This window comes from Odontesthes bonariensis, chromosome 10 (genome assembly GCF_027942865.1).
Source record: "Odontesthes bonariensis isolate fOdoBon6 chromosome 10, fOdoBon6.hap1, whole genome shotgun sequence".
Lineage (NCBI taxonomy): Eukaryota > Metazoa > Chordata > Actinopteri > Atheriniformes > Atherinopsidae > Odontesthes > Odontesthes bonariensis.
This window is the reverse complement of record NC_134515.1, coordinates 27,495,252-27,520,897: the sequence shown is the minus strand read 5'-3', so window position 1 is coordinate 27,520,897 and position 25,646 is coordinate 27,495,252. Positions and strand designations below refer to the sequence as shown.

The 25,646-nt window shown below is 40.4% G+C and overlaps 1 protein-coding gene across 2 annotated transcripts; it reads right to left on the bottom strand.

Moving 5' to 3' along the window:
- frmd4bb (FERM domain containing 4Bb) lies at positions 1 to 25,398 on the bottom strand. 2 transcript variants are annotated; one of them, XM_075475026.1, is made up of 24 exons: positions 25,203 to 25,398; positions 15,074 to 15,139; positions 14,461 to 14,555; positions 14,252 to 14,344; positions 13,859 to 13,943; positions 13,482 to 13,538; positions 13,364 to 13,386; positions 9,824 to 9,907; positions 9,447 to 9,512; positions 9,067 to 9,124; positions 8,893 to 8,979; positions 7,428 to 7,504; positions 7,164 to 7,302; positions 6,934 to 7,075; positions 6,549 to 6,682; positions 6,256 to 6,372; positions 4,982 to 5,210; positions 4,840 to 4,893; positions 4,552 to 4,696; positions 4,162 to 4,329; positions 3,258 to 4,042; positions 2,110 to 2,248; positions 1,776 to 1,895; positions 1 to 832 (listed from the first exon to the last, which is right to left on the bottom strand). In XM_075475026.1, the coding sequence occupies exons 2-23, from the start codon at positions 15,137 to 15,139 to the stop codon at positions 1,778 to 1,780; spliced, it is 2,961 nt and encodes a 986-aa protein (XP_075331141.1). In that variant the 5' UTR covers positions 25,203 to 25,398; the 3' UTR covers positions 1 to 832; positions 1,776 to 1,777. The 2 variants fall into 2 exon arrangements, with proteins under 2 accessions (XP_075331141.1, XP_075331142.1); XM_075475027.1 differs by lacking the exon at positions 1,776 to 1,895.
- Positions 25,399 to 25,646: the final 248 nt, after the last annotated feature.

Here is a 25,646-nt window from a genome sequence, read left to right as displayed (position 1 = left end):
TATGTGTCACACATGTATTTATTCGCCTCCTCATTCCAAATGGAAAATATTTTTTATAACACTATCTAACAACATATAACTACACACTGACTGTACAAATCTGTGAGAAAACAAAAATGTGGATGTGTTTTTTTTTTATGGCAGTATTTTCTTTTTCATTAAAAAAAAAAAATAATAAAAAAAATTTGATTTTATTACCATGCATTTCAAAACACATAACTGCACCAACAAGACAAATTGATCTATAAACAATATGGACATAATACATTCTGATCAATGTTTAAAAAAAAAAATGAAGAAGTAGAAAAGACAAAGCCTGTTCTAATGATCTAATCAGCTCTTGTCATGTCACATCTGTGAGCATCTTTAAGCTTTTTTTTTTCTCGACATCCTAATCAAGACGATGAAAATGAGGATTGTTCTTATTCTATGACCTACCGATTTGTGTAAGGCAGTAGCTAGTTCCTGTTAAAATACATGTTGAATTTTTTTTTCTTCTTAATCTTTAATACACAACAGGGTTTGATTCCAGTGTACTTGTGCAACATCTTGACACATTCTCATCTGCCTGTACAATTCTTCAAGGCACATGGGAAAGTCATTCAAGAGTGTCATCACTGTGTTCAGAGCTTACTGTAACATGAGGGCAATGTAGACCCTCTCTGCAAAAAGCTTCACGGACTGCGTTTTTTGGCTGCAAAGAACTCCTGTGAACAGCCTGTGTTTCAGCTCCAGTTCCCTTCATGTGCTGCTGGACATGGCTTTGTTTGTGCCAAACGTTTGGCTTGGTCCTCCTCAGTGGATGCTCATGTAGCTCCCATCCAGGTAAAATCTGTGAGTGCCGTGAAACAAGAAGGTGTCAGATCTACTGTGTTTTTCTCATATTTTCAAGACAAGCCACCAATCTAATACTTGAGATCATTGTCAGGGATGGAAGTGGAAATACAGCAATAACAAAAACAAAAAAAAGAGAAAAACAAAAATCACAATATTTAATGAAGGTGTACAACATTGTCATGGCTTAATGGAGTAAGTGGAAACAAGTGACTGTTGGAACGCTGCTCATGGAATTTGGTACTAACATTCATGTCCCTGTCAGGATGAATGTTAAAGTGATAAATCAACTGCATTTATGGTGCTTTACTGGTCTTGCTGACCACTCAAAGTGCTTTTACACCTATTCAAACACACACACTCATAAACTTCTTCATAGTCTATACAGTGTCACCGGCTGAGCAGTGTTGTTGTTTTTCTATCTCACACATTTAAACGATTATCTTTTACCAACATCAGATCATGGTTTTAATTGGTCAAATACTTCACTGTGGTAGTACGCTAAATCCAAATTCATCAGGAATTCAGGTGACAAACATAGTATACATTGGCATGTCAACATCATCAGGGTGTGTTAGCATGCCTGCATTAGCATTTCAACTAATGCTGGACCATTAGCATTAGCAAGCCCAATGCATCTGTGTCCAATTACAGCCCCACAGAGCCACTAACATTCTTATGGACCCATACTCTTTGAAGTTTTGCTAATCTTTGTCTTTGCCTTGATGTCTGTTATGTGCATGATTGTCTCTACCATGGCTGGGACGTTTTAGGTAAATACAAAGACGTTGTCTGACGTGGTGGGAAAAAAAAGCGCAAACCACAATATGAAGAGATGATTGAATTAAATAAGCTGCACAGGAGTAACACGTGAATGAAGATAGGACATCAAAATGGAGATGACTGGCAACACAACAATAAGCGACCCGCTGTGGTCTCACCCTTAAGTGCTAGAATTGTTGTCTGATGGCTCATCTGTACTAGTGGCTTCAGCGCCAACCACATCTACTGACTCTGATTTTTTAGGCATTGTGTCAGACTCTTTGTTTTCGGGAGAACATCTGCACACATGTGGGCATTGATCAAAAGTCAGGAAGTGAAGGAGGGGAGAAGGAGAAAGAGAAAAGATCCTTGTGAGAACATTTTAGCTGAAGACTTAAAGATTGCACAAGCATTTTATTTAACTCATTCAAATGAAAATCTAGGATTATCTGTTAGCGTTTGATTGGGTTCCACTTGCATCCACGGTGTGTGGAGATTGAGTGCAACACTCACCTGTTATGTGTGGGACTGCGGTTGCACAGCGAGGTCTCAGTTCCAGGATGAGGGTGCTGAGGTGTGTCGGATGTATCAAACTCTGTCAGGCCAACTGCCAGCTGGTTGCGCCAATTTCCTGTGCTCTCTGCTGAGGAGACTATAAGAAACAACAGAACAACAAAAGCTTTGAGCTAATGTTGGAGTATTACACTCCACTAATTGTTGTTTTGTTTTTTTTAAACACAGCTGAGTTCAAATGAATGTGATCATTGCGAAACAGACAATTACCTCTAATACGGAATGACAACATGTTATTACAGTGTTGTTACTGCAAATTAACAAATAAACTTCGCTGTTTAACGTTATGGGCGTCTGAGGACCAGTGATATATTCATTAGCACAGCATCAGTATGGAAAACTTTAGACTGACATGTACTGTACATGGAACTGTTATTTTGAATGATTGTGTATATATATGTATATATTTTGGTCTAATAATTACACATTTAATACCAATCAGTTTAGAATAACTTCAGTAATACCACTCACTGTTCCACCAGGTTGTGCCTTTGGTTTCCTTAGCAAGACGATTTTTTTACAAATTGACACTATAAATACTGCCATACTGAACTGGGTTGAATTAAACTGGAATGAAGTGAATAGAATCAGACTGGAATTGGAATTAACTGGATTTGATTGGATTATGATTGGATCCTTATCCCTTAGAAGCAAACACACTTTACTTCGTGTTTATTTTAACCGTGAATGTTGGAAAGTAATTGTAATTAGACCAAACCCAGGCCTATATTTCTCCCACATTATTATTCTTTACTGCTTGGACAAGGGACTGGCGATCATAGTGTACCCCACCTCTCACACAGTGGTGGCTGGGATAGGCTCCAGCCCACCTAAATTGGATAAAGCAGGTGTAGAAAATGGATGGATGCATATATGTGTGGAAAAACTTTTGATACAACACATGAAAAACCTCCATTAGAGCACATAAACAAAATTGTCGTGGGTCAGATAAAACCATACATTAGTGAAATTAAAAGAATATGACTGATTTCTTCTAATTAACTGCGAGCAGCAACCTAATGATAAAGTATACATTATTGTGAATTCTGGTGGGCAATAGATTGAAGTGTTCAGGAAAAGCATCACACCTGAGGAGAAAGAAGTGGTTCTGCTGGAGTGGCTGAAGGCTGCCGGCATGGTTTGGTAGCCCAGGCTGAGCTGAGAGCCGTTGTCAAAGTCAGATCCGGCCATCAGTCCTCTCCCTCCCTCTCTGTGGCCTCTGCTCCGGTGGTACCAGCCTCTCAGGTGTTCTGCCACCAGGGCCTTCTGCATGTTTTTGGCCAAGAGCTCGTTTCTGGGCCCCTCTCTGCTCCGCGGTGGTCTCACTGTGGCGTAAGGATTCTGAGAAAGACTATCCGCCCCATCACTGCTGTAATGCCTGAACCTGTCATGTCCATGGTAGCCATTAATTTGGTAGGATGGGTTCACATTGTAGTGGCCTTCTACCTCATTCTCATACACGTAGGCACCATTAGCATAAGGCTCCATGTCTGGACAGGGGTAGCCGGCGACATAGTAGGCACTGGGCGTATAGTGTGTTGAGGTCTCGCATGAATAATTACAACCAGAATGGTGCTGGACCAAGTTGGGCATGCTTCCAGTATTACCGTACACTTCCATTTTCCTGTGAAGACGATGCATGGTTGAGGTACGAGAGTCCAGTGTATTGTAGTGGGAATTAGCTGCCCCACAGTAGTCCAGGCTGGACTGGCTGGTGTAGGAGGAGCAGTCTTCTAACACCTCGGTGCTGTTGCTGCGGTCAGCTGGTGACAAGATAAAGACTGGCTTCTCTAAGTCTGTGTCTTTCCTCAGCCGGGGCTGAGATTCCAGACTTCCACTGCGATGCCTGAAGCAATGAGGAGACCCCTCCAACCTGGAGAAAGGACACAACTTTTAAACTGTCAAAAGTTTGAGGTAAGATTTCTGGAATTGGCAGAAGCATCAGAGAAGAATCAATAGAGGGTTGGCAGTGCAGGAGAACAAAGACCATACCTGAGCTGGCTGCTGCTGTAGGCATTGCGGGTCATAACCGGGGTGGGAGGCATGCTGCGTGGATCTCTAGGAGGTCTTGGAAGGGTTTTATAGGGACTACTGTTGGTGGAGGAGACCTCTCGTGAATTCTGGTGGTAATGGGAAGCCTCCTGGCCATCAAAAGCTAATCTAAAAGGTTGCAGTGTTAAGAAAGGATAAAAAGAAGGATGATGTGTGAGAAAAGAAATGAGGCTGCAAATATGACACAACAAATATTCTGGACTGTGCCAATGCATGATGTCATTCCTTCACTCAACAAGAACAACATAGCTTTAAACTAAATCAAAACTTGTGAAACCAGTTACAATTTACACAAACAGAATAGTTTGGGCCATAATATTTGCTACGCACCTGCTGTGGTTCTTGAGGTGATTTCCTGCTGGAGATCCTTGCCTCTCTGTGTCATAGTCGGCTCCCAACGATCGCATCGGACTCAGCTGAGGGGAACCTTGGACAGACCGTGACCGTGGCCTTTGACCCGCACCATCGGAGTCATCTAAATACAGACAGAAGAAATGCTAATGTGCATTTTTTATAATTGTGCGTGTTAAAGTGTTTGTCTGTGCGTAGCAGACACAAAGCATTATCAAATTTCTAGCAAGTCTAATCTTAGCACCCAATGTGTGTTGTCTGACTCACCATCATCCAGTGGGAGACTAGACAGGGAGCTACAGTTTGATCGAACAAGTTCATCTGGTGAGAAAAAAATAACTCCATGTACACTGCAAGTATGGCTAAATGATTAATGCAGCAACACGCTCTACGTGAACTTGCAGCTTACCTGCTATGATGACTGATGCCCGCTGTGTGGGCTTTTTTCCTTTCTTGATTCTGTACTGGTTCATCTCATTCTCTATCTGCTGGAGTTTGTGCATAGCATCCAGACAGTTTCTCCTCCTCTTCTTCTTGACAGTTTTGCACAGTTCTGACTCATTTGCAAGCTTCTTGGCTGCCTCCACAATCTTTTGTTGAAGGGCAAATCTGCTCTCCAGGTTCCTCAGGAAGGGGTCCTGTATCAATCATGAAACGAGGCCCAAAGATTACATTAAGTGATTCAGAAGACGCATGTCAGACAGTCTATTATTGTCATATGAGTTTGCTTCTGATATGACTTAAAAAAGGTTACTGAATAGTTTTAGTTTGGTAATAATTCTGTCATGTTCTGCTCAGCGTAAACTAAAATTAAACTAAAGAGAAGCATGGGAAAAATTCTCTTTGTATAAACTAATTGCATAAAGAGACTAAAAACAACAGTGACTCCCAAACTCGTTTGTACCTATCAAAGACATCTAAAAGAAAGTTCTAAAACCGCCGGATGCTGATGTTTTTGGAACAATAAAACACGAGTACTTCATGTATTTACTATTTTTAGTTGTACTGTCAAGTATTTGACAGTACAGCAGTCAACTTGTTCCAATCATATTTGGACACTCAGTCAGAGGCCTTTGGTGTAGCACCCTTTTTGTTTAATTTTCAGAGTGCAGTGTACTCTGATAGACTTCAAAAGTGGTTCTTCAGCGATTGATAGGGGGAATCCAGATGTTGGATGCTGGTGATATTACAGTCACTCATAATATAGAAGCAAAGCTTGTTACAGGGAGGAACATTGAAACAGGGAGGAAACCAAATAGTAACTGAAAGCCAAGTGAAGTGAATTATTCCATAAACACCCTTCTAAATAAAAGTACAAAATGCAGATTAAGGTCAGAATTCTTACTGCTAAATGGTACCCAGGACACTAAAATGTGATCCCAGGTGCTCCCGAGAAGCACTGTAATGTATCGAGTTGGTAGTAAACGTATGTAGGTTCATCTAAACATAAAGAATAGTGTGCAGGTTTCATTGAACTTGCCACCAACTGCAACATGTGGGTCAGGGATGCATAATAGAAGCATATTAATAGTTTTTGAACAACTCTGGAGCTTAGAGTTAAGATAATGCTTTGGGTAAGCAAGCAATATATTACAATATCAAACTTTAACATACTCTACTAGGTACACGAAAAAGGTAAACTTGCCGCTACATTCAATCAAAAGGAATGAGTAAAATACAGACCTCATTGTAGGGGAAAAGGTCGTCTAACTTAAAAGCAGTGCCAACACGTCGTCTGACCTGCGGCGGTCTCTCCCCTGAAGAGAGGGGATACTCCTTTGGCAGCTTGCCAGTTAGTTCCTGAAAGCAGAAAACAACAAGACCTCTGGACAGTGAGATGAACTGCACTGAACAGCAAAAGCTATGAGTCTATCTGGCACACAGCAACAAGGTTTCATCAAGGGAGTTCAACAGACCGAAAAGATTATTTATGTAGCACCTCTGCAGAAGGACTGTAATTTAAAAAGACTTCTCACCGCCTCTCTGAGGCAAATCTTCTTTAGCTCTTTTGTTTTCTTGGCCAAAATATCTTGGATCTCCTGTTCTTTTTTCCTCAGTTCAGAGAGTTTTTCTTTCTTCTGTTCCTCGCTCATTTCTGAGTCTGCAGAACCTGCAAATACAGTTATGACAGAGTTTTTGCCAACACAGAACACTGCCCCCTTGGACCTGACAGTCACGCCTTTGTTACGATACTGCATCGTCAGCTTAGTCTTTAATATGTCACCTTAAAGTTTTTATTCCTCCAACAGTTCAGAGTTTTAACTCCAGACTTTTGACCACAAATGTGATCTGAAATAATCAGTTTTCTTTGAAAAACACACAACTTAATGGGCTTAATGAACAATAATAATCAGAACCAACCTGTAGACACCAAACTCCCGTTGCTGGCTGTTATAAAGTTATTTTTTAGGCATACATCTCCCAGTCTGTTTATTTTTGCCCCTCCATGCTCTGTGAGATCCATGGCAATTTCCTCCAAATTTCGAGCTGGTCCAACTTTAGCCTTCAAGAATGAAGAAGCTCGTATAAACCAAAGATTAGGGGAAAAGAACATTTAAAAAATCTGGCAATGTCTCATGATTAACACTTACTTTGCTTTGCTTCCTGTCCAAGTAGAACTGGTGCTGACTAATGGCCATGACCCAAATGGTCTTGATCAGAGAATGGCTGGCATACCACGTGTGGATGAGTAGGCCTGTCTGTCCAAAGGTGCGTTTGGTAACCGCTCTCCTGAACAGAGCGCAACAAAACGTTTGAGAAACAGCAACTGCAACTAGATGGGTAATCTCTTTGCCAGTCAGACATAAAAAAAAAAAATAATAATCATTTTAAGAAGGAGCTCCTCTGCTGCTCACCTGTGTGGGTCATTAACTTCTACAGCAAATTTTTTCTCTCGGAAGTACAAGTTTTCCAGCTGCTTCCACTGGTATAGCTGGAGGTAAAAATATACAAAAACACTTTCTGATTAGGGAGACAGATGCAGTGCTTAAAATGAACAAGAATTCACATCTGTCCGCAAACGCTTTAACCCTGTTGAATATCCGTGTGGCGACATGAGATACATTTCTTGGGGAGGAAAAAAGAAAAATGTGGCTCAAGTGTTTTGGCTGCTCTTTTTCACCCACAGTCATTAAAGAGCCAGACTCTATCATGAGCTGTCATTACAGTCTGGGCTTCCAAGTCTGCAATAATGCAGGTGTTGGAGTGAGAAAAGTCCCACAAAGGGGACATTACATGAAGACTCATCACGGTGCATAACCCTTTTTCATCCTGTGCATCCCCCTATTGGCCAGGTGCTCGCAGACAACAGCCAGATATGAATAATCCGTCAGGGTGACTGACTCACTGACTGTCGGAACAAAAACTCAGAATGACACCAATTTAACACAGTTAAGTGTGGGGAGGCAAACAAATAACCAGTCTTACCTTGACAACATGCTTCTGAGTGTGATTAAACTTTAACTCTACATACACAGATCCAGTATCTGCAGCATTCCCTCCACAGCGGACCACACAAAGGAACACAATGTCCAGTCTTACCAGTGCAATAGATGTTGGCTGTAAATCCGTAAAAAGTAAAAATGCTTCCCTGGTTTTGCTGTCAACACGGACACATACTTTGCTTTGCCTTCTGTCAGCTCCTGACTTGTCTCTTCAGGTATTCTCTGAACATGCATGAAAACGCTTAGATCCACCCCCCTTTTCTCGTCGACATCACCGGCTCACTCCCTCTCCTCGTCTCCAAAAACACACACACCGCAGCTGACTTCTTGCACAATTTCAGGATGCACCAGGCACAGCTGGCATGCATCATGTTGAGCGATTACAGAACACACAGGAAGACAAAGTGAGAACACTCACCTTTGCGCTGTGTTTTCTGCACATACCTGCCCTGGCACACACTGGAGTCGCAGACTTGAAAACATTTCTGACAGATCACTCATATGGGTGTTTCTGCTGTAAACTCGCGAGCTAAAGCAACACTTATGAAACGAGAAAAGCAAGTTCTTACTGTCTGTACGATTCTGTGTCCAAAACGCACAAGCCTCATCAAAATGAACTGACTGATTTCTCTGACTTGAGATTTTTGGCATTTTTTTCAAGTCTTGCCTCGTCTGCTGCAGCTGAAGCCAAGCTTTTGCTGAGGTGAAAGAGATGATTCATAAAATAAAGCCTGTGAATCACCACGCTTCGGTGCAGCAGCAGCAATCCTTACCAATACCCTGTACGATCATGTTCTGAGTGAGGTTAGAGAAGCAGAGAAGAGACATAGACACGGCTATGTTTGAGACTCAGCACGCTGCAGGGAAGCTGGTTTACCTTTCGGGGTTTTAATTTGTCCTGCAGATCATACTGGCCGATGCCCTTATAGCTGATTCCAAGCCACCAGGGGATCCCTTGTTTATCCTGTGTGGAGAGAACGCACCTTATATTGTTGACTTAATTCCAGTTGCAACAGCTGTCATTTCCTATGAGTCACATAAAAAGACCTACCTTAACCTCATAATAATGCACACCATACGTCGGCAATGATTCCACTAACGTCAAATACCTGGAAGAGAGACTTATTGAAACCACCACCTGCCTTTTTCACATCTGCATGCGGTTTACCTTTGGAACGTGTTAAAAAAAAAAAAACAAGTAGGAAGCCGATCTCTGTCCGGTGAATTAGTGCAATCTGACAGCAACCGAAGGGGAGCTATTGATTTCTATCAGATGATGAAAAAAGGCGTGCCGGGGAGAGAAAGAGGAATAGGGGGAGGGCTAATGTAGATGAAAGGAAGATTAATGAACTTAAAGCTTAATATAATTCACAGTGTAATTACCAGAGTTGATGAAATTAAGGGAAATGCACACTTTTGTTCAACACTTACTGCACAATGGCCTGTCCTCTGGAGACACCTTTCAGCTGCTTATAATTTTCAATTACTCGATCCTCACTGTGATGTCATACCAAAAGACAAAGACTAAAATGAGTTGGTGGAAAATAGAACGATGGCTACAATTATTAGTGTTAGTTTATCCGATCAACTGAAAAAATTTAAAACTTTTATGTTTCTTCAGACATTCAGCTTTGCTTCATTACATATAAAACATCGGACTCAGCTAACAGCCTTTTACAACACTTTGTGTTTGCTCTACAAATACAATGCTGCTGTATGCAGTAAATACCTCTCAGGCCTACAACCTGCATTACCTAAAAGACATTAGTCTGGGCAAGATTTCGAGTAATCATTCCCTGAAAGCATACCAGTATGCCAGAGATGGGTGTTCCTTGAGTACTTTGGTGGGAAGAGTTGGTAGTTTCTTCATATCAGCTCGAGTGTTTTCATCACTGAAAAAAAAAGAAGAGAAATATTGTGACAGATTTTTGGAAGAGCTGGCGATCTAGATATGAAATATGCAGGGATTTATAAGTGCTGAGGACGGTGACTCAAGTCTCCCACATCGATAAAAATTCCCCTTCTCAGTGAATAGCTTGTAAGAATTCAAGTAGGATATTTGAGGACACTTTGCAGGACTTACCTTGACTACAGTACTGTGAAGAAGTCTTAAATCAACCCTCTTTTCTTTAAACTTTGCTTCCAAGGGCACAGACTTTTTTTGTAATCCTTTTAAATGATCTCAATCAATAGTTCTTCAGTCCAGACTTTCCACCTCCCCATTTTCAGACGAAGTGTGTGTTTGTTTGTTAAGACCTATGCATTTCATGCTTGAATTCAAGCATCAAAATGGCACCTGATTTAAGGGATGAACCAGTGTTGCGTCTAAACATAACAGGCAAATTAGCAAAGCTCCATTTTTAGCTTGTATCTTGAGGTCTTTTCTTACCAGCAGACTGTTGCACAGACACCACATTTGTTTCCGTTTCTTTAGTTGCATTAAAGACAAATGCCAAAGATAACACAGTTTGAAATAAGTTATTGTATATTTTGCACCAACAAGGTGATTCCCAAAGGGCTACTGGATGAAAACTCGGCATATCCCAGCAAGCTGTGCTGTCTATCCTTAAAAAGATGAAGTAGGACAAGAGGAGAACAAAAGAAGAAGTGACACGTCTACAAAACTATCTACAGCAGATTAACAATATCTGAAAGTGATGTCCTTAAGAAACAGGCGGTAAAAAAATCATCCAAAAACCTGACACAGGACCAAAGAGATGCATCTGGACCTTCAGTTGATCAATCTACTGTTCACTGGAGCCTGATTAGAAATGGTCTCCATGGAAGGGTGGCTGTCAAGTAGCCATTCTTAAGGAAGGGAAACAGGGACAAAAGGCTGAGTTATGCCAAATGACCCGAGAACTGGGTGAAAAATCAGTAGCAACGAGTCTTATCGAGTGATGAATCCTTCCAAGAGCCTGGACTTCAACATTATTGAAGCACAAAGAGAACGAAACAAAAGGCAGCAAAGATCCAAAGAAGAGCTTTGGAATGTCCTTCAAGAAGCCTGGAGAACTGTTCCTGAAGACTATCTGAAGAAATAGCAAGAAAGCTTCTCTAAGAGAGTTTAGGCTGCATTGAAGAATAAAGATGGTCATACCAAATATTGACTTTCAAGCTAGTTCAAAGTGTACAAACTCTTTTTTTGGCCTCATATATTGCATTTCCATTTCTGTTCTGTTTCAATGAATCACTGCACCTATTTCCTCTTTTCTTGTAACCAAATAAATAAACGGGGATGACTAAGACTTTTGCATTGAAGCTGTTACTAAAGTCTCTCTTATCTCACAAAAAAAAAATGGAAAAACTTTTTCACATGTTTGGTTGATTAAGTGTGTTACTCTTTGTGGTTTACCTTTAAAGTGGTACAGAAATAACTGCTTTTGTGATTTGGCCTATATGAAATAGAATGATATACTTTCCTTGGCATTATAAGGTCACTTAATATACAAGTATATATATGATGTAGTATAAGTAGGGCTGGGAAACGATTACAATTTCTAATCTAATTAATCACATGATTTCCCTGATTAATCACGATTAATCGCATTTGTACGCAAAATCCAAAAATTCATTCAAAAGTAGTGTATAGCTATTAGCATTTAGTTTTATTTTAAATGAATGAAAGTGCCATAACATTTGTTGTGCAAACACACTTTTAACATCAGCATTTTTATGTAGTTTTTATGTAGAAGCCTCGCTCCACTGTCTGTTTCGTTGAATGACTTGGTGGTATCAGCTGTGTGTTTTGCCTTTAAGTGATATTTTAGACTGAAACTACTACGGTGAGAAGACAATTCAACTTGGCAGTGTTTACAGATGACTTTGGTTCTGTCGACTCCGCCGTCTGGAAGAACTTTAAAATGAAAATGGCCGAGTAAAAGTTCCGTACCCTTCTCCATATTTGGTGGATCCACTGGAACCAATTCCGCAGCAGACAGCAACAGACTTTTACAAAATAAAAGCCTGTGAGCAACAGTCTTTTACAATCATAAAATAAATAATAAAACCTGCGTTAATGCACGATAAAATATTTGTCTGCGTTAAATAATTAACGAGTTATAACACGATAATAACAAGTTAACTCGCCCAGCCCTAGGTAAAAGCAATATAACAATTTATTTTAGAAGCTTTAAATATTACATTATACGTTATCTCCACCTCAAACAGCTGCACCATTAAGTAGACATCTATGCATCAACGTGATAGATTTAATGTTATTATAGGCAATAATACAGTTTGACACAATAGGTTTATTCTGCATAATCAAATTGTAAAGTACTAAATCTTATGATATCAATAAATATTGGCTTAAGTAGGATTTGTTCCTGTATTACAGAATTATATTTCTTATCAAAAGGTTTGAATTCTTCTCCCAACATGTGATGAGTTAAAGAAAAAACCTGAGCTCTTCATCTGGTGGCTGTGCTGTGCTGTGGGGGGATATGTTTGCGGTCATGTCTGGGTCCCCTTGACTCTTTAGAGGGAGGAGTCCCGACAAATCAAAAAAAAGCTATCCCCTATCTCGATAGGAACGATCTCCTCCAGGATGATCCTGTCCTCAGAGCACGAGGCCTCACTGCGCTGTTCAGTCGTCAGATCTCCATCCAATTGAACACCAACTGAACACCAATGTGAGATTTTGGACTGACACGTTAGACAGCGCCTTCTTTGAAAATTTATGCTCAAGCCATGCTCGATCATCATCACCATGACCATCACCAAAACAACAAAAAAATGAATAAATGAGGGAATAATAAATACTTTGAAAGAAACAAACTAAACTAGTGTCAAAGATCTGAAGTAATGCCACATGTGGTGGGCCATCATTATACTGATACAAAGTATATCAGTTTTTTTCCTTTAATTTTTCACTAACCTGTCTCTTAACGAAAAAAATGTATGCTTTTCTTGAGTCTACAGAATATTAAATAGAGATTTTAATTGGAAATTCCTTCAAGTTAATGAATAACAACATTGTCTATGTATTTCTGAACCATCTTCTTTCTGCAGCTGGTCAGAGCCAGGTGGCAACATGCACAAAGGCCATCAGTGGTTCTCTGAACACAGCAACCATTATATTATCAGTTAAACAAAGCTAATAGCTGCTGTGTGCATTGTAAAGGTGTCTCTACTCTGCAGTACTTGGCTCCTATCAGCATTGTGAGATTCATTAGTTGTCTGGTGCAAGCTTCTCAGCACTCTGTGGTGAGTCTCACATAGTACCTCTATTGATTTTTGTTGTCTGTGCTGGAGAAACAAGTGACCTATTGAATGTCTTCGCTAAAAGCTCACTATTTAACCGCTGCTGTTAAATACTTCTTACCCTGCTCGTAATGTGCTCTTACCTTGTATAGTCTCCTTTAGCCTCCTGATGATGAAAAAACAACAACAACACATTGTTAGATTATACGTTTCTAGATGCAGCATTTACTGTCTGTTTAAGAGACTATGAAAAGCACCAACCTGCAAAGCATTTGCAGCTAATTTGAAGACGTTCTCAGTTTCCACTTCGATAATCCCCTAAAAAACACGATTGATAAAAGGATAAACAACAATTATAGAACGCTTTCCATATCCAAACATAGAATATTCTCTCTGCTGCCCTACTATAACCTTTGCTTATTCACAATCTGAACCCTTGTGTTTTTCTAATTTCTCACACTGTGCGCTTTACATTCCAACCAGCAGAGTAAGAAAAGTGTGCCCTGCAGCCAATGTCTGCTGGGCTGACGTTCAGGGTCCAGAGACAGTGAGTCATCGTAGAGCTGCTAGCAAAAAACAACTATAATAGAATCCTTTTTACTGTTTCAAACCCCACAGTAACATGGAAAGACACTTACGTTGTAGACAGCAGATTTTGCATTCAGGTAGAATAACTCCACAGTTATGATGTCCTTTAACTGCGTTATGTTTTCTACATAAAACCTGGAGAGAATAAAAGCAAAAACTTAAAACACACATATTATGGATTTAACTGAGATCATTTGTTACTGCTTCTGACAGTAAGGACTCATTCAAATGTGTCCCTTTGAGCAAATGAGACACCGAAAAACACCAGGACGGTCAAAGGTTTCCAGTTAAGGAAATCCACATATTGTCAAATTTGGGTTGTTTTTGAACAACAAACTACTCTGGAAATTTTGTTGACAGCTTCAGTATCATATTTAACGTCAGCAATGTGGCACTCCCTGCTGGTATGCCAATGCTTTGCATGAAAAAAAATGAGTGATTACCTGACCAGGAAGTTGAGGGCGATGGCACCGGGCTTCTTTGAAAAGTCGTGCTCGAGAACTCTGCGGTCCATCTGCAACCACTTACACTGACCACTGCAAAAGAAAGCAGACGCAAAAGCATCAGAAGGCTGTTTTCTGCAAATGTGCACACACGCAAATCTTCATACTGCTTCAAAAGAAAAGAAGAAAAGAATTTGCAATTTACGTACTTGTCGTCAAAAAATGCAAGTCCGAAGAATTCTTTCTCTTTGAGGTTGAAGTGGGAGGATACCAAGTCGAGGAGTTCGTACGACAGCAGCTTCGGCTGTGATGGGAAGATTTATTCTTAGACATCTGGAATTTTAGTTAATAAACATCCCTACTTAAATTATCTGAACTATTTTCTTGACGAATTTGCCAAACAGACCTTTGTTCCTGCACAGTTTCAGACTGAGAGGTCAATTCGCACTGGAGTGAGACTATCCTGCTGTGCTCATCAAAAAGCGGTCCTACTTTACATAAATCCATAGCTTATATTTTGCCAACTGAAAGCAAGTGGGAGGACACTTTTTCCACACTTATTCATCTCTTTGTGTGTTGGGTCATGTTTCAGGCTGTCCAATGAATGTAAGTCCTATATGTGCTCTTTTTAACTCTTCTGTCTCCTTTATCTCAGGAGAGAAATATCTGGTTCTTCCGATGCTAAATGCTCACTTGGGTTCACCTGCCAGTCGCCATATCAAAGATGCTCATACTGCACCAAACACTTTCACAAGTTTTTTACAAATAACGCACATCACACATCACAGTCCTTGCATTGTTATTACACAGGAGCATTCGTACCTGTACCAGCAGCTCTAGCTTCCTGTCATCCAGCAACTGAACTTGGCACAGTCTGCCCTCAGTCATCTGCAGGGTGGGGGGGAAAAGAGGAAGTTCAAGGCTTATGACACAAACTGAGAGCTATTTGTAATCGCAGGGGGCAATGACGTCAGGATCTTGTGTGTTTGGGATGTTTTTGCCAGTGTGGGAGTAAAAAGTAAAAGTGCACAATAATCAAATGACACGCCACTGCAAAACAGTTACTGCAGAGTTACTGCACTGACAATCACTCACCGAAGGCCCCGTTGCTGTGGTAATGACAATGAAGCCATTGTCTCAAGGATTTGTAGCCATAGTAACCCAAAGTAGGATTTAAAGTTCTTGCATTTTGCTTTTGGTCCCTCAGCCTCTCTGCAGTAGCATTATAGTTTAAAACACTCTCCTTCTATTGAACGCCTCTATAGCTAACGTTTCTCCTTACTTTGCAGTTTAAGATTTTTCAGAGAAAATGTATGATATTTAGGATGTTGCTGCAGATTAACTTGCTATAAGGTCATTGGAATTTGCTTTACCTTCATCTGATTTAACATGAAAACGGTGCTCAGACATGACCACAATTGCAATAATAAGACATAATATGTATTAGACCAGAGGTCTTCAACAGGGGGTCCGCGGAGGTACTGCAGGGGGGTCACGAAATCTTTGGTTGATTAGACGATTTTTAACATTTAAAAAAAAAAAATAATAATAATTATTATTTATTTTTTTTTTTTTTCAAACGGTTTTTTCTCACAAATTGTGTGCAAACGTGTGCCATCCACAGATGGTTTGAGGATTCATTGTCCCATATACATGCATGTTTAAAGTTAAAATCTGTGGATTATTTGAATAGCTCAGTGTTGTATGCAAGATGTTTGTTTATAAATGGCAGTGGCACGGCCACCCTGTACCTTGCACATGTTTAAAATAAAAACATGAATATATTAACCTGTGTATTATTTGAATAGCTTAGTATTGAATGTACAATAACAGAGTAGCTATGTTTATACATGGCACTAGGCCCCGTTAAATATAAAACACAATTGTATGCCATATAAATAGTAGGGGGGTCCCTGCTCCAACTCTCCATCAGTTTGGGGGTCCCTGGCCTGAAAAACGTTGAAGACCCCTGTATTAGACTAACACTTGTTTTTCTACAGTTTGAGCATTTTTACCTTGACATATTTTTCAGATATCTTTTTATGTGCTTTACTTCTTCATAATGTAAATTGACTACTATGAGACAGACGTCCAAAGATAAAGCAATCATCTAAAATATATTTTGCTGTGCATTAAGAAAAAAGAACTTTGTGGAGTCTGATCTCTACATTGGTTCTGAAAGGCTTCTTTGTTCTAAACATACATGAGTTAAACATTCAGCTTTTGCAAATAGGACTTGAACTAAAGGTGTAGACTTTTGACCATAGTTATTTTTCACAACAGTAAGTTAAAATCAAAAAAGATCCAGCATTTAATCAAGTTCTAAACAGAAATCAACTATGAAATAAATCACAGCTTCACATAAGATTCAGACTAAAGTCAGCATCTTCAAAACTGTCTCATTTTGTCCTTTAAACTGTGCCTCTGCTCTGGATAAAGTAAGGCTGACAGGGCTACAAAACAAAGTAAACGCTATACACCAGACACATCACTTAGCCAGAAAAATGACAGATCGAGGTCAACCAGTTTTCCCAAATAAAAAAAAAGAAGCTCCCCAGCCGAAAAAATGTTCACTACATAGATCCAGCTGCCTCCTCATCTGACAGAATGAGGCTGATCACAACTTGTTACACGTGAAGTGAACCAAACAGCTGCTGTACCTGGTAAATCTCTCCAGGGAGAGTGCAGGTGTGGATGCATCCCTGACGAGCTCTCATCCTTTACACAGTGTCTCTTCTTGGATCTGTGAAATTGTTTGCTCTGACTGAGCCGATCAGCCAGCAACTTTTTCCATTGCGGATATCGACTGAACAGCCTGGCATTTTCTGTGTGTAGCGACGGCTTATACCGTGTGAAATCAACAGCTGACCTACAGTAATGAGGCCATGCTGAGCCAGACGCCGGAACGCGGTTTCGGGTTTGTTGCATCTTAATATGAGCAATATGGGTCAGACGGGGAGGCATGAGTGGTCAAGCATGTCTAAATTGTCTGCTAATACAGTTCAATCCACTTTCAAATGACTGTGCTTTCATCAGTGTGCTATGTGGCTGAGTTGGTTTGAAACTGGATATCAGGTTTCTCTTTCTTTTTCTGTGCATTTTAACTGAGTGATGTTATTTCATTATAGAGGTTGAAGGGACAAAGGCAACCTCTTCTAATTCATTCTTTTCCAACTCTGCACTTATAAATTATTTTAAAAATTGCCCTGCTTCCTGAATGGGGTGATACTCTTTCAAATGATGTAATCGGGACCGTTTCCACACGCTCTTTGTCAAAAGCAGCTCCCTGAATGACGCATCTGTCTTACTGCCACAGCTACAAATTTTGTTTCACGATCCAAATGAAAAGTGCTTATTCAATAAATCCAATCATTTTTGAGTGGGCCTGCATGTGACAATCACAAGAGCATGATTACATTGATTTGGGCTTGATTCAGTTATGACCGCATCCCAGTGGGGTCACGTTATTAATTTCTATAATAGAAATGACAGTACTCCTGACTGACATGTACAGTAAAGACTCTGACCACTAGATGGTGCAGACATTATTATTTCATTAAACGAAGATGGAAAATGGCTCCTTAAGTAAACATTGAGCAAATTTTACAAGCTGTTATTAGCTCTGCAGATGCAGATGAAGAGGGCGAGGAGGAGGCGGAGTTGTTTTTTTTTTTTTTAAGAATCTACACCATTAATCATCTGAGAGCTATAATCACTGCACAAACTGCTATTTATATCTGACAGAGCACCACAGCAACCCTGACTAACGCTGCAATTTCTCAGTAGTGACACACAGAAGAGACTCCCTATCAAACAAAACCCGGACACTAATGACAACAAAATTTCAAACTGGTGAATACTAAATAATTACACAACAGCAACCATTTCAGCATTCATTGGGGATCTACAAATGTATGCATCGGAACTGGTATAGCTCATTATTCAACCAAATGCAAGCTACTCAATCTCAATAAAGGGTCAGCCTTCACCCTGTGGGGTTAAGACAAGCACAGGCCCGATCATGTAAAAAAGGGCATGGATGAGGGGGATGAAAGAAAAGTCAGTTTTTTTGTTTGTCTCTCCAGAGACAGGACAGGCCCTGGCTGAGTATTGTGCTGCAGGGTGCAGCTTCTGGCCTGAGGTTGGGATAGAGACGGCTTGTTATACGTATGTGTTCCACAAATATCCCAGTGGAGACTTGAAGAGGGTGCAGATGTGGCCTCGGTGCACTCCATGTAAGACATAACCCGGTAATATAAAGAGATGTAAATCTTCCTGACGGTTTGCAGACATTGTTAATGTTCATTTTATAATCATGCCAGGCAAAATGTCAACCTTGAGGGGTGAACAATAGGCCAACAGAAGAATCTCTCTGTCTCCTGAGTAAACCGGCTGACAGGTTTTAATACGTCACTCTGGTTAAATGTCATGTCCAGACTACAGCCTGTCTTATCTCAGTTTCCCATTTTCATGCATTATTGATGAAGGCTGGTATCAAACACAAGTCAGTGTCTGCTTCCCGTGCTTACATGTTCTTTTGAAGACACCTGGTGCAGTCATAAAACAGTTTTCCAACTATTCACCATTTTTTTCCAACTGCGCAAGATTATGGAGACAGAATTATCAAGAAAACAATATTTCATCTTATACATTGAGTGACACCAAGTGACATAAAAATGAATTCAAAGCAAACCAAAATATCTGTAAATACAAGTTGTGACAGACAAATAAACAGGATGTGACATCCAAAACAATATGTTGCTGAAGGGAAACATACAACAGCCTTTTTCATAGTTCCAGCTGACCTTAGTCACCTGACCCCGACTGGTAACACTACAGACCCCTGCAGAGTCCAAAAGGAAGGTTTACTGATTTTACACATGAAGCTATTTTGTGGTATTAGGGGAGCACTACTGCATATGTGGTAAAAAAAAAGGTTAATGGAATAATGGAATAGCTCTACCGTCTAATGTCAAGTATTTCATGAAACACCATTAAAACACTGGGAGAAGAGATACCAGCATTTTACGGCAATTAATTTTCTCAGAACATTACTTATATTGGGCTAGAGCAAATGACTAAATGCAGTTAGACCCTAAAGTTTAGGGCCTAAACCCTAGTTGGTGACCGAGGTTCAATGCCACCGTTAGGGCTGTAGCGATACACTGATCTCACGATACGATACGATACACGATATTCAGCCAACGATACGATTCGATACGATTCGATACGATTCGATACGATTCGATTCTATACGATTCGATACGGTGCGATACGATACGATACGATACGATACACAATATTCAGCCAACGATACGATTCGATACGATTCGATACGATACGATTCAATGCGGTACGATACGATGCGATATGGTGCGATACGATACGATGCGATGCGATACGATTCGATACGCTTACATCATTTTCTGGGGGGGAAAAAAGGGACAGTGTGATTTGACATGAATCGTCGCTGATTGGACTGGTGGTCCAACCTTTGAACCGGAAGGACAACACAGCCAGACAAACAGAAACAAATGAATATGTCACAAACGTGAGAGCTATGCACTTTATACAACATTTTTATGAACTAATTTATCACTGTTTTGTATAATGTGACCCCCTGGCATTGTATTGTATTACCTTAATGTTCTGTGTTTTCACTAATTGTAACGTCTGACTTTTCAATAAAGTTTGCTTTAAAAAAAATAAAAATTAATTTTACAAAAAATCGATTCTTTATCGGGAAACGAAATATCGATATATATCGCAGTATCGATAAAATTGCTCAGCCCTAGCCACCGTGTTGAGTTTCTTTGTGCAATTCAAACAATGGCAACTGAAAACAGAAGTTACAGGATGCAACAACAGATCTACGAATTATTGAAGTGCTAATAAATGCAAAAAGAAGCAGTCACTTCTTCTTAGATGACTGCAAAAACAAAAAGACGAAAGTTGTGTGAGATGGTGTGTACGATCCCCCGAGCATGTGCCAACTAAGCACTGCTAGAGCATGGAATATAACTACAGAATTATTCTGTTAGAATTAGGAGCCCGGTGCCATTTGCATCTATGTTGTGTTGCAACTACACGTTTGCGTCGGTGCAGTGTGTTTTTATGCAAAGTCCCATTTGCATTGAGTTTGAAGTTGGAACCCTGAACTGAGAATGATTCCCCACCTAAGTTGAGCATGTTTGACCAATTTCAAGTTGAACATCTAGGTGGATTTGCTAAATGGCGATGCTAGCTATTAGCAACAAATGTGGATAAAAATGGTAAAAATGAGACACAAATTGACAGAACTTCTAATAAACAGTTGATTGGCAGTTCTATCCATATCCTCTAAACATTTGGGGGCTTTTGATTTGAACTCTCCTATAAGAAACTTACTGATTTTGACATCTGAGTTCAAATAGAGATCACCATTACATTTCTGGGGAAGTGCAGGTCAGGTTATTATTGGGAAGCTGCAGCGTCACCGTTGGTTAAATAGCTGATGCCCTAAAAAAGTGCCCCCTACACATAAGTGCATCACAATATGGTGGAAAATAAGTCTCCACTGCTGCTCTGAGAAGTAGGGTTCCTCCTTATTCTCAGGGCAGCATGTTCTGAGAAACAAGATGCCATTGTCTAATGCTCAACTGCACTAACAAGGGGATTGTTATTCTGCAGCTCAACTTACTTATAGTATCAGAGCTTCACTGATCTAAAGTGAGGGTAAGTTAAGTACAACCTGAGCAACTAAAACTGTAAGCATACTGGAACAGTCAGGATATTATTATAATATTTCAGCTAATCTGCACAATCTTTGTACAAAGCTGGAACTTCCTTGTCCACAGCTGTAGACGACAGTAGACAAACGAGTATTTGTTGGTTGTTGGTTCATCACCTTCCTCAGAAACAGATATGTGCACAGAAAATACCTCATTGTGTTGAAATTGCAGTTATCTACTGTAATTGGAAAATGACGCAAACTCATGCAAGAGAGAAACAAAAAATTAAGGTTCCCACCTGATGACCCCAATGACATGTTGGTCAGCACTGATCCATATAGGGATTATAGGGAATTATTCACGGAGACTGGTCCATTTTTTTTCTTTAGCACAAGTTTCTTGTGTTTACCTTGAAAAAAAACTATGATATTGGTACAACTTCAGTGTAAATTTAAAGCTGTTTGATTCCTTTTACAGAAGTCATTTGAGTCAGTGTGAAGTCTGCAAGTCTCAAAACAAAAAAATCTGGGGGTGTGGAGTTTGAAAGAAGTGAAGTTAACAGACCTCTGCAGACCACTTCTCATCTGTTGGCCACTTCTGGCAGAAATCAGCCAAGCCTCTGAGCAGTATGCAGTTGGGCTACGTGGGCGTCAGGTGTTCAAGAGGAGGAAGAATGCTGAAACAACTTCACGTTTGCATCCACTGTATCGATTTTCTTGTTTTTCTCTGACAACGTTAGCAGGGCTTAAAATAAATGACTGAAATTGAAATTAATCATTTGAATGAGAGATTCGTTGTTTAATTAAGGCAAGACAATAAATGTCTGAGAGAAATCCCTCTCAAAGGGTGATTAACTAACATTTGCATTAGCCAATTAAAATGAGAATTCACCACTTAAAATGCTCAAAGAAAAGAAGGAATCCAAGCACAGAGCAAGGAGCCCTGGTTACAGCAGCGGTGAGCTGAAGGATTATCTTCTCATCTCAAATCTCATCATGACTCATTCTGTCAGCGGTCAAAAGGTATCTGTCTGCCGTCATCTCGTAAAGAGAAGCCGTCTGGCTGTTTGTTATATCCGGGAAATTCATGAACACAATGAGGCTCAGGATATTATGAAATAACCTAGTATCAGTATCATTTGGTATATTTTCTTCTGGCTGTCATACAATCAAAAAGTAGCAGCAGCTCGACGCACATTGTTTCATCACCAGCAGTCACTGTGACAGTTGTGGTCATAACTTCTTATAATGTTCTCCTAAACATGGTATTGCTGGCATTTCATAGAGCTCACAGTACTTGAAATGTACAGCCTCAGCTGCTGTTATGAGATGTCGATGTCAATAATTGTATATTTAAATAAAAAATTAAATGCTAAGTGCTTTACTCAAGGTAAGCTGTTCAAAATGAATTCGGTCTACGTTTTCCAAGAGTTTCTGCATAAAACTGTTTTTGCAAAGGATAAACAAAACAAAGAGTCTGCAGCCACAAAGCTCTCTGAAACTTAACGGAACATGCACATTAAAAAAGCTGGCCTTTAGTTGGTATAATCCAATTTTAGCATGTTTTTATGACGACAACGGTGTTAAACAAGGAGTTAATGCCATACATCAAAGTCAATTTGCAGCTAATTGATCAAAAACCAAGGTATATTGAAATATGAATAAGTTGCATTTAAAAAAATAAAATAAAGTCAAACTCAAGGTAACTTTGAAAGGCCTTAGTCAGCTTTAAGTCACCTATATCTCCCATTTTTTCTTACTATTGACGGAGTAAAGCAGTGAAATCACATTGGGACCCGAGCTGTTGATTGTGAACATTTGAATATGTAATCAAGCTAGACAGGAACAGGAGTTAATCTGGCTCTTAAGAGGTTTTACAGCTTGTATCCAAATGGAAAGAGGGTCATTTGAACGTGCTCACCTAGTGAATTTCATAGCAATGCCTCAGTTATAATTTGACCTGATGTGGATACAATACGAAATAGCATAAGTCAAGCATTGACCCTCGTAAACTATGGCCATTGAGAGCCAGTGAGGCCTAAAGGTCGAGCTGTAAGTGACTGAATGTAAGTACCTCCAGTGAAGAAATGAACACACTGGTACAGAGTGTGATAGGAAGCTGGCATGTCACAGTTGAAGGAGTGACCCAGTTGGATACTGAGAGGGTGACCCATATCTAATACATCTTTTCCTGCTATCACGGGATTTTCAACTAATCAGAAGGAATATTTTCTGTGACCTCAGTCAAACAAACCATGTCCTGTGAAGACAAACTCATCCAAAGGTTGATCGGAGTTGATATAGATCAAGATAATCAGGTTATAGATCTCTTGTATGCCTCCATCTGTTTCAATGCAGCAACTGAGTGCAGAGTTAAAATGCTAGTCAAGCACACATCAGTGCACAGGACTGCTAGAAAATAAAGATGAAATTAAAAGCAGTCTGCATGCTTGCAGTTTTTCCGAGCTATGCCACATTTTGCTTCATTCTCACAGTTTAAAAAATGTCCCCAGTGATAATACTGATATCACAAACTGCAGAGTTTCATTACAAAGTACTGCAGTGACTTTCTGCAGAGCTCAGGGACGCAGCACTGAGGCATGGCTGTGAATGGGTGGGAAAGTGGAACATGACTAAATGACATGATACAGATGAAGAGTGCCTGCAATGAGGATCATCACATCACTTGAGCATATACTTACATAGCATCACTTTGTATCTGCTGACTTTATTTTCTCTGGAAACATATCCAGGGCTCAGATAAATCTATTAAAACTGATCATTTTCAGGACAGCTGCGTATGAATAAGGAAAAGTTCTAACCACATATCCACACCTGCTCAGATCTAACTAACTAACTCCCCTGTTTACTGCTCCACTATAAGATTTCACCTTCTCATATATTCATCAGATTTACTCTGTGTCTTAAGTATGTGAATACAAGATCACTTGTCCACCCAAAAATAGATCTCCTCCTCTCTGTCTTTAGCACATTTCTCACAAAGTCTCAGGAGGCTTTGATTCCTGAATGTAAGGGTTCCAACTGAGCACTGAGACATCTCTTAGGAGCATCAAACAGAAGAAGGAGCGTCACTGCCTCCTTAGGCTGTAAAACTGACAGCAACATAAAGATGTTCATGAATTCCTGTGTGTTTGGGGTGTGACTAATGCCATACAATTTGATGCAGAAACTGGTTTAAACTGAAAGCATGTCTTTTATCAGCTCTTTGCAATGTCAAGCAGTTCGTCAGAAATGCATGAAAATTCAACTGCGATGATAAATGACAGAGGACATCCTTTCCAAGAAATCGGGAGAGCGAAGTTTTTGCGCTGGGAATGAGTGTCGTGTGGAACCAACCATCACAACAATTCCTGTTTACACTGCCTGGTGCTTTAAATACACCCTCTCTTGTGTCTCTTCCTTCAGCTCTGAGATAACAGCGGGAGGAATCAGCAGGTCAATGTCAACCTTAGCTGTGCTCATCCTTGCTTGTCTCTGTCTCTGAAGTGAAAATAGAGATGAAGAACCCGCTAGAACACTAAATCTAAAAGAAAAAGAGAAGATAGCACACACAGTTAACAGGAAGGTTGGGCTGGCCTGCCAGCAACAAAATTGTTACAACAGGTTTGTGTTCTTGCAAACCTGGCCTGGATCACCATTCGAACAAATTCACATGCATACATGTTGGCATGAAAACAATATTTAAAAAAAAAAAAGGAATTTCTCCAACAGCCCTGGAAAGGGTCAAATGGTGGTTCACTCAGCATTTTTAATATTCACCAAGACACACTTCCTTAATCAAATTTTCACACTGCATGACTCATTCAGTCCAGTTTAGCTTCTCTCTTTTTCCAACATAAACATACATGCATAAATTTCACTCAACGTCCTGCCTTTTTCTGTTATAATCTGCAGTGTAGCTCTGAGTGTTCTGTACAGAGACAAACCCACAAGGGCCACTGTGCAGGGAGAACAATGAAAGTGCTACTGTAGGTTACTGTACATGGGTGGTTTCCACCTGAGCCCCATCACCACACGGATGTGTCAAACAAAACCTTTCTCCTCCTCATTTCCCTGAGGAAACACACCGGTTGGCGCTACCAGCCAAACCCATGCAGTTGTAATCTTCACTGATGCTCTCCCCTCGGATCACATGCATGCATGACTGCTTATACTTTGTCTCCTCGCAGCTCTGAGGCGGGTCGATTGTGCCCAGCCACATCACATACAGTATTGCCTTACCTTTGCGTTACTTATATCCTGCTTTAGGTATTGATAAGGTAGAGTCTCCCCTGCATATTGATCATCCCCGTTCAGCTTTGTCCACGACCGTTCTTGGCAGGGAGGAGAGTCGCCGTGCAGCCGCTGTCCATGCTCATCTCACGGTACTATCACAGCGCACACTCGCCTGTATTCAGCCAAACTCACCACGCCTTCACCCGCCGCCGGCTATTATGTGAACAAGCCCCGCAACCCCTCCCTCCGCCGCTCCCTGCCTCCCTCCCTCCCATCCAGCAGCTGCCGGCCGGCCTGGTTCACACTGGATCCCCATAATAATGAAGTGTGATGGCCTGAAGGCTGTGTCTCTGCTGCATCCTTTACTATCATTTCAAGCTCGATCCGGGGTCAGATAGGATGTTCAACTTCATGTGCAATTAAAACCTGCTTTCGTTTGCCATGTTCTGT

Bases quoted from the DNA above. Each gene is read 5' to 3' on its own strand.
- frmd4bb (XM_075475026.1), bottom strand. From the start codon at position 15,139: ATGACTGAGGGCAGACTGTGCCAAGTTCAGTTGCTGGATGACAGGAAG. The intron at 13,944-14,251 runs GTAATCACTCAT...TATTCTCTCCAG, and splicing joins GCCCTCAACTTCCTGGTCAG to GTTTTATGTAGAAAACATAA. The intron at 2,249-3,257 runs GTGTGATGCTTT...TGTTTCTTATAG, and splicing joins AACCACTTCTTTCTCCTCAG to TCTCCTCAGCAGAGAGCACA.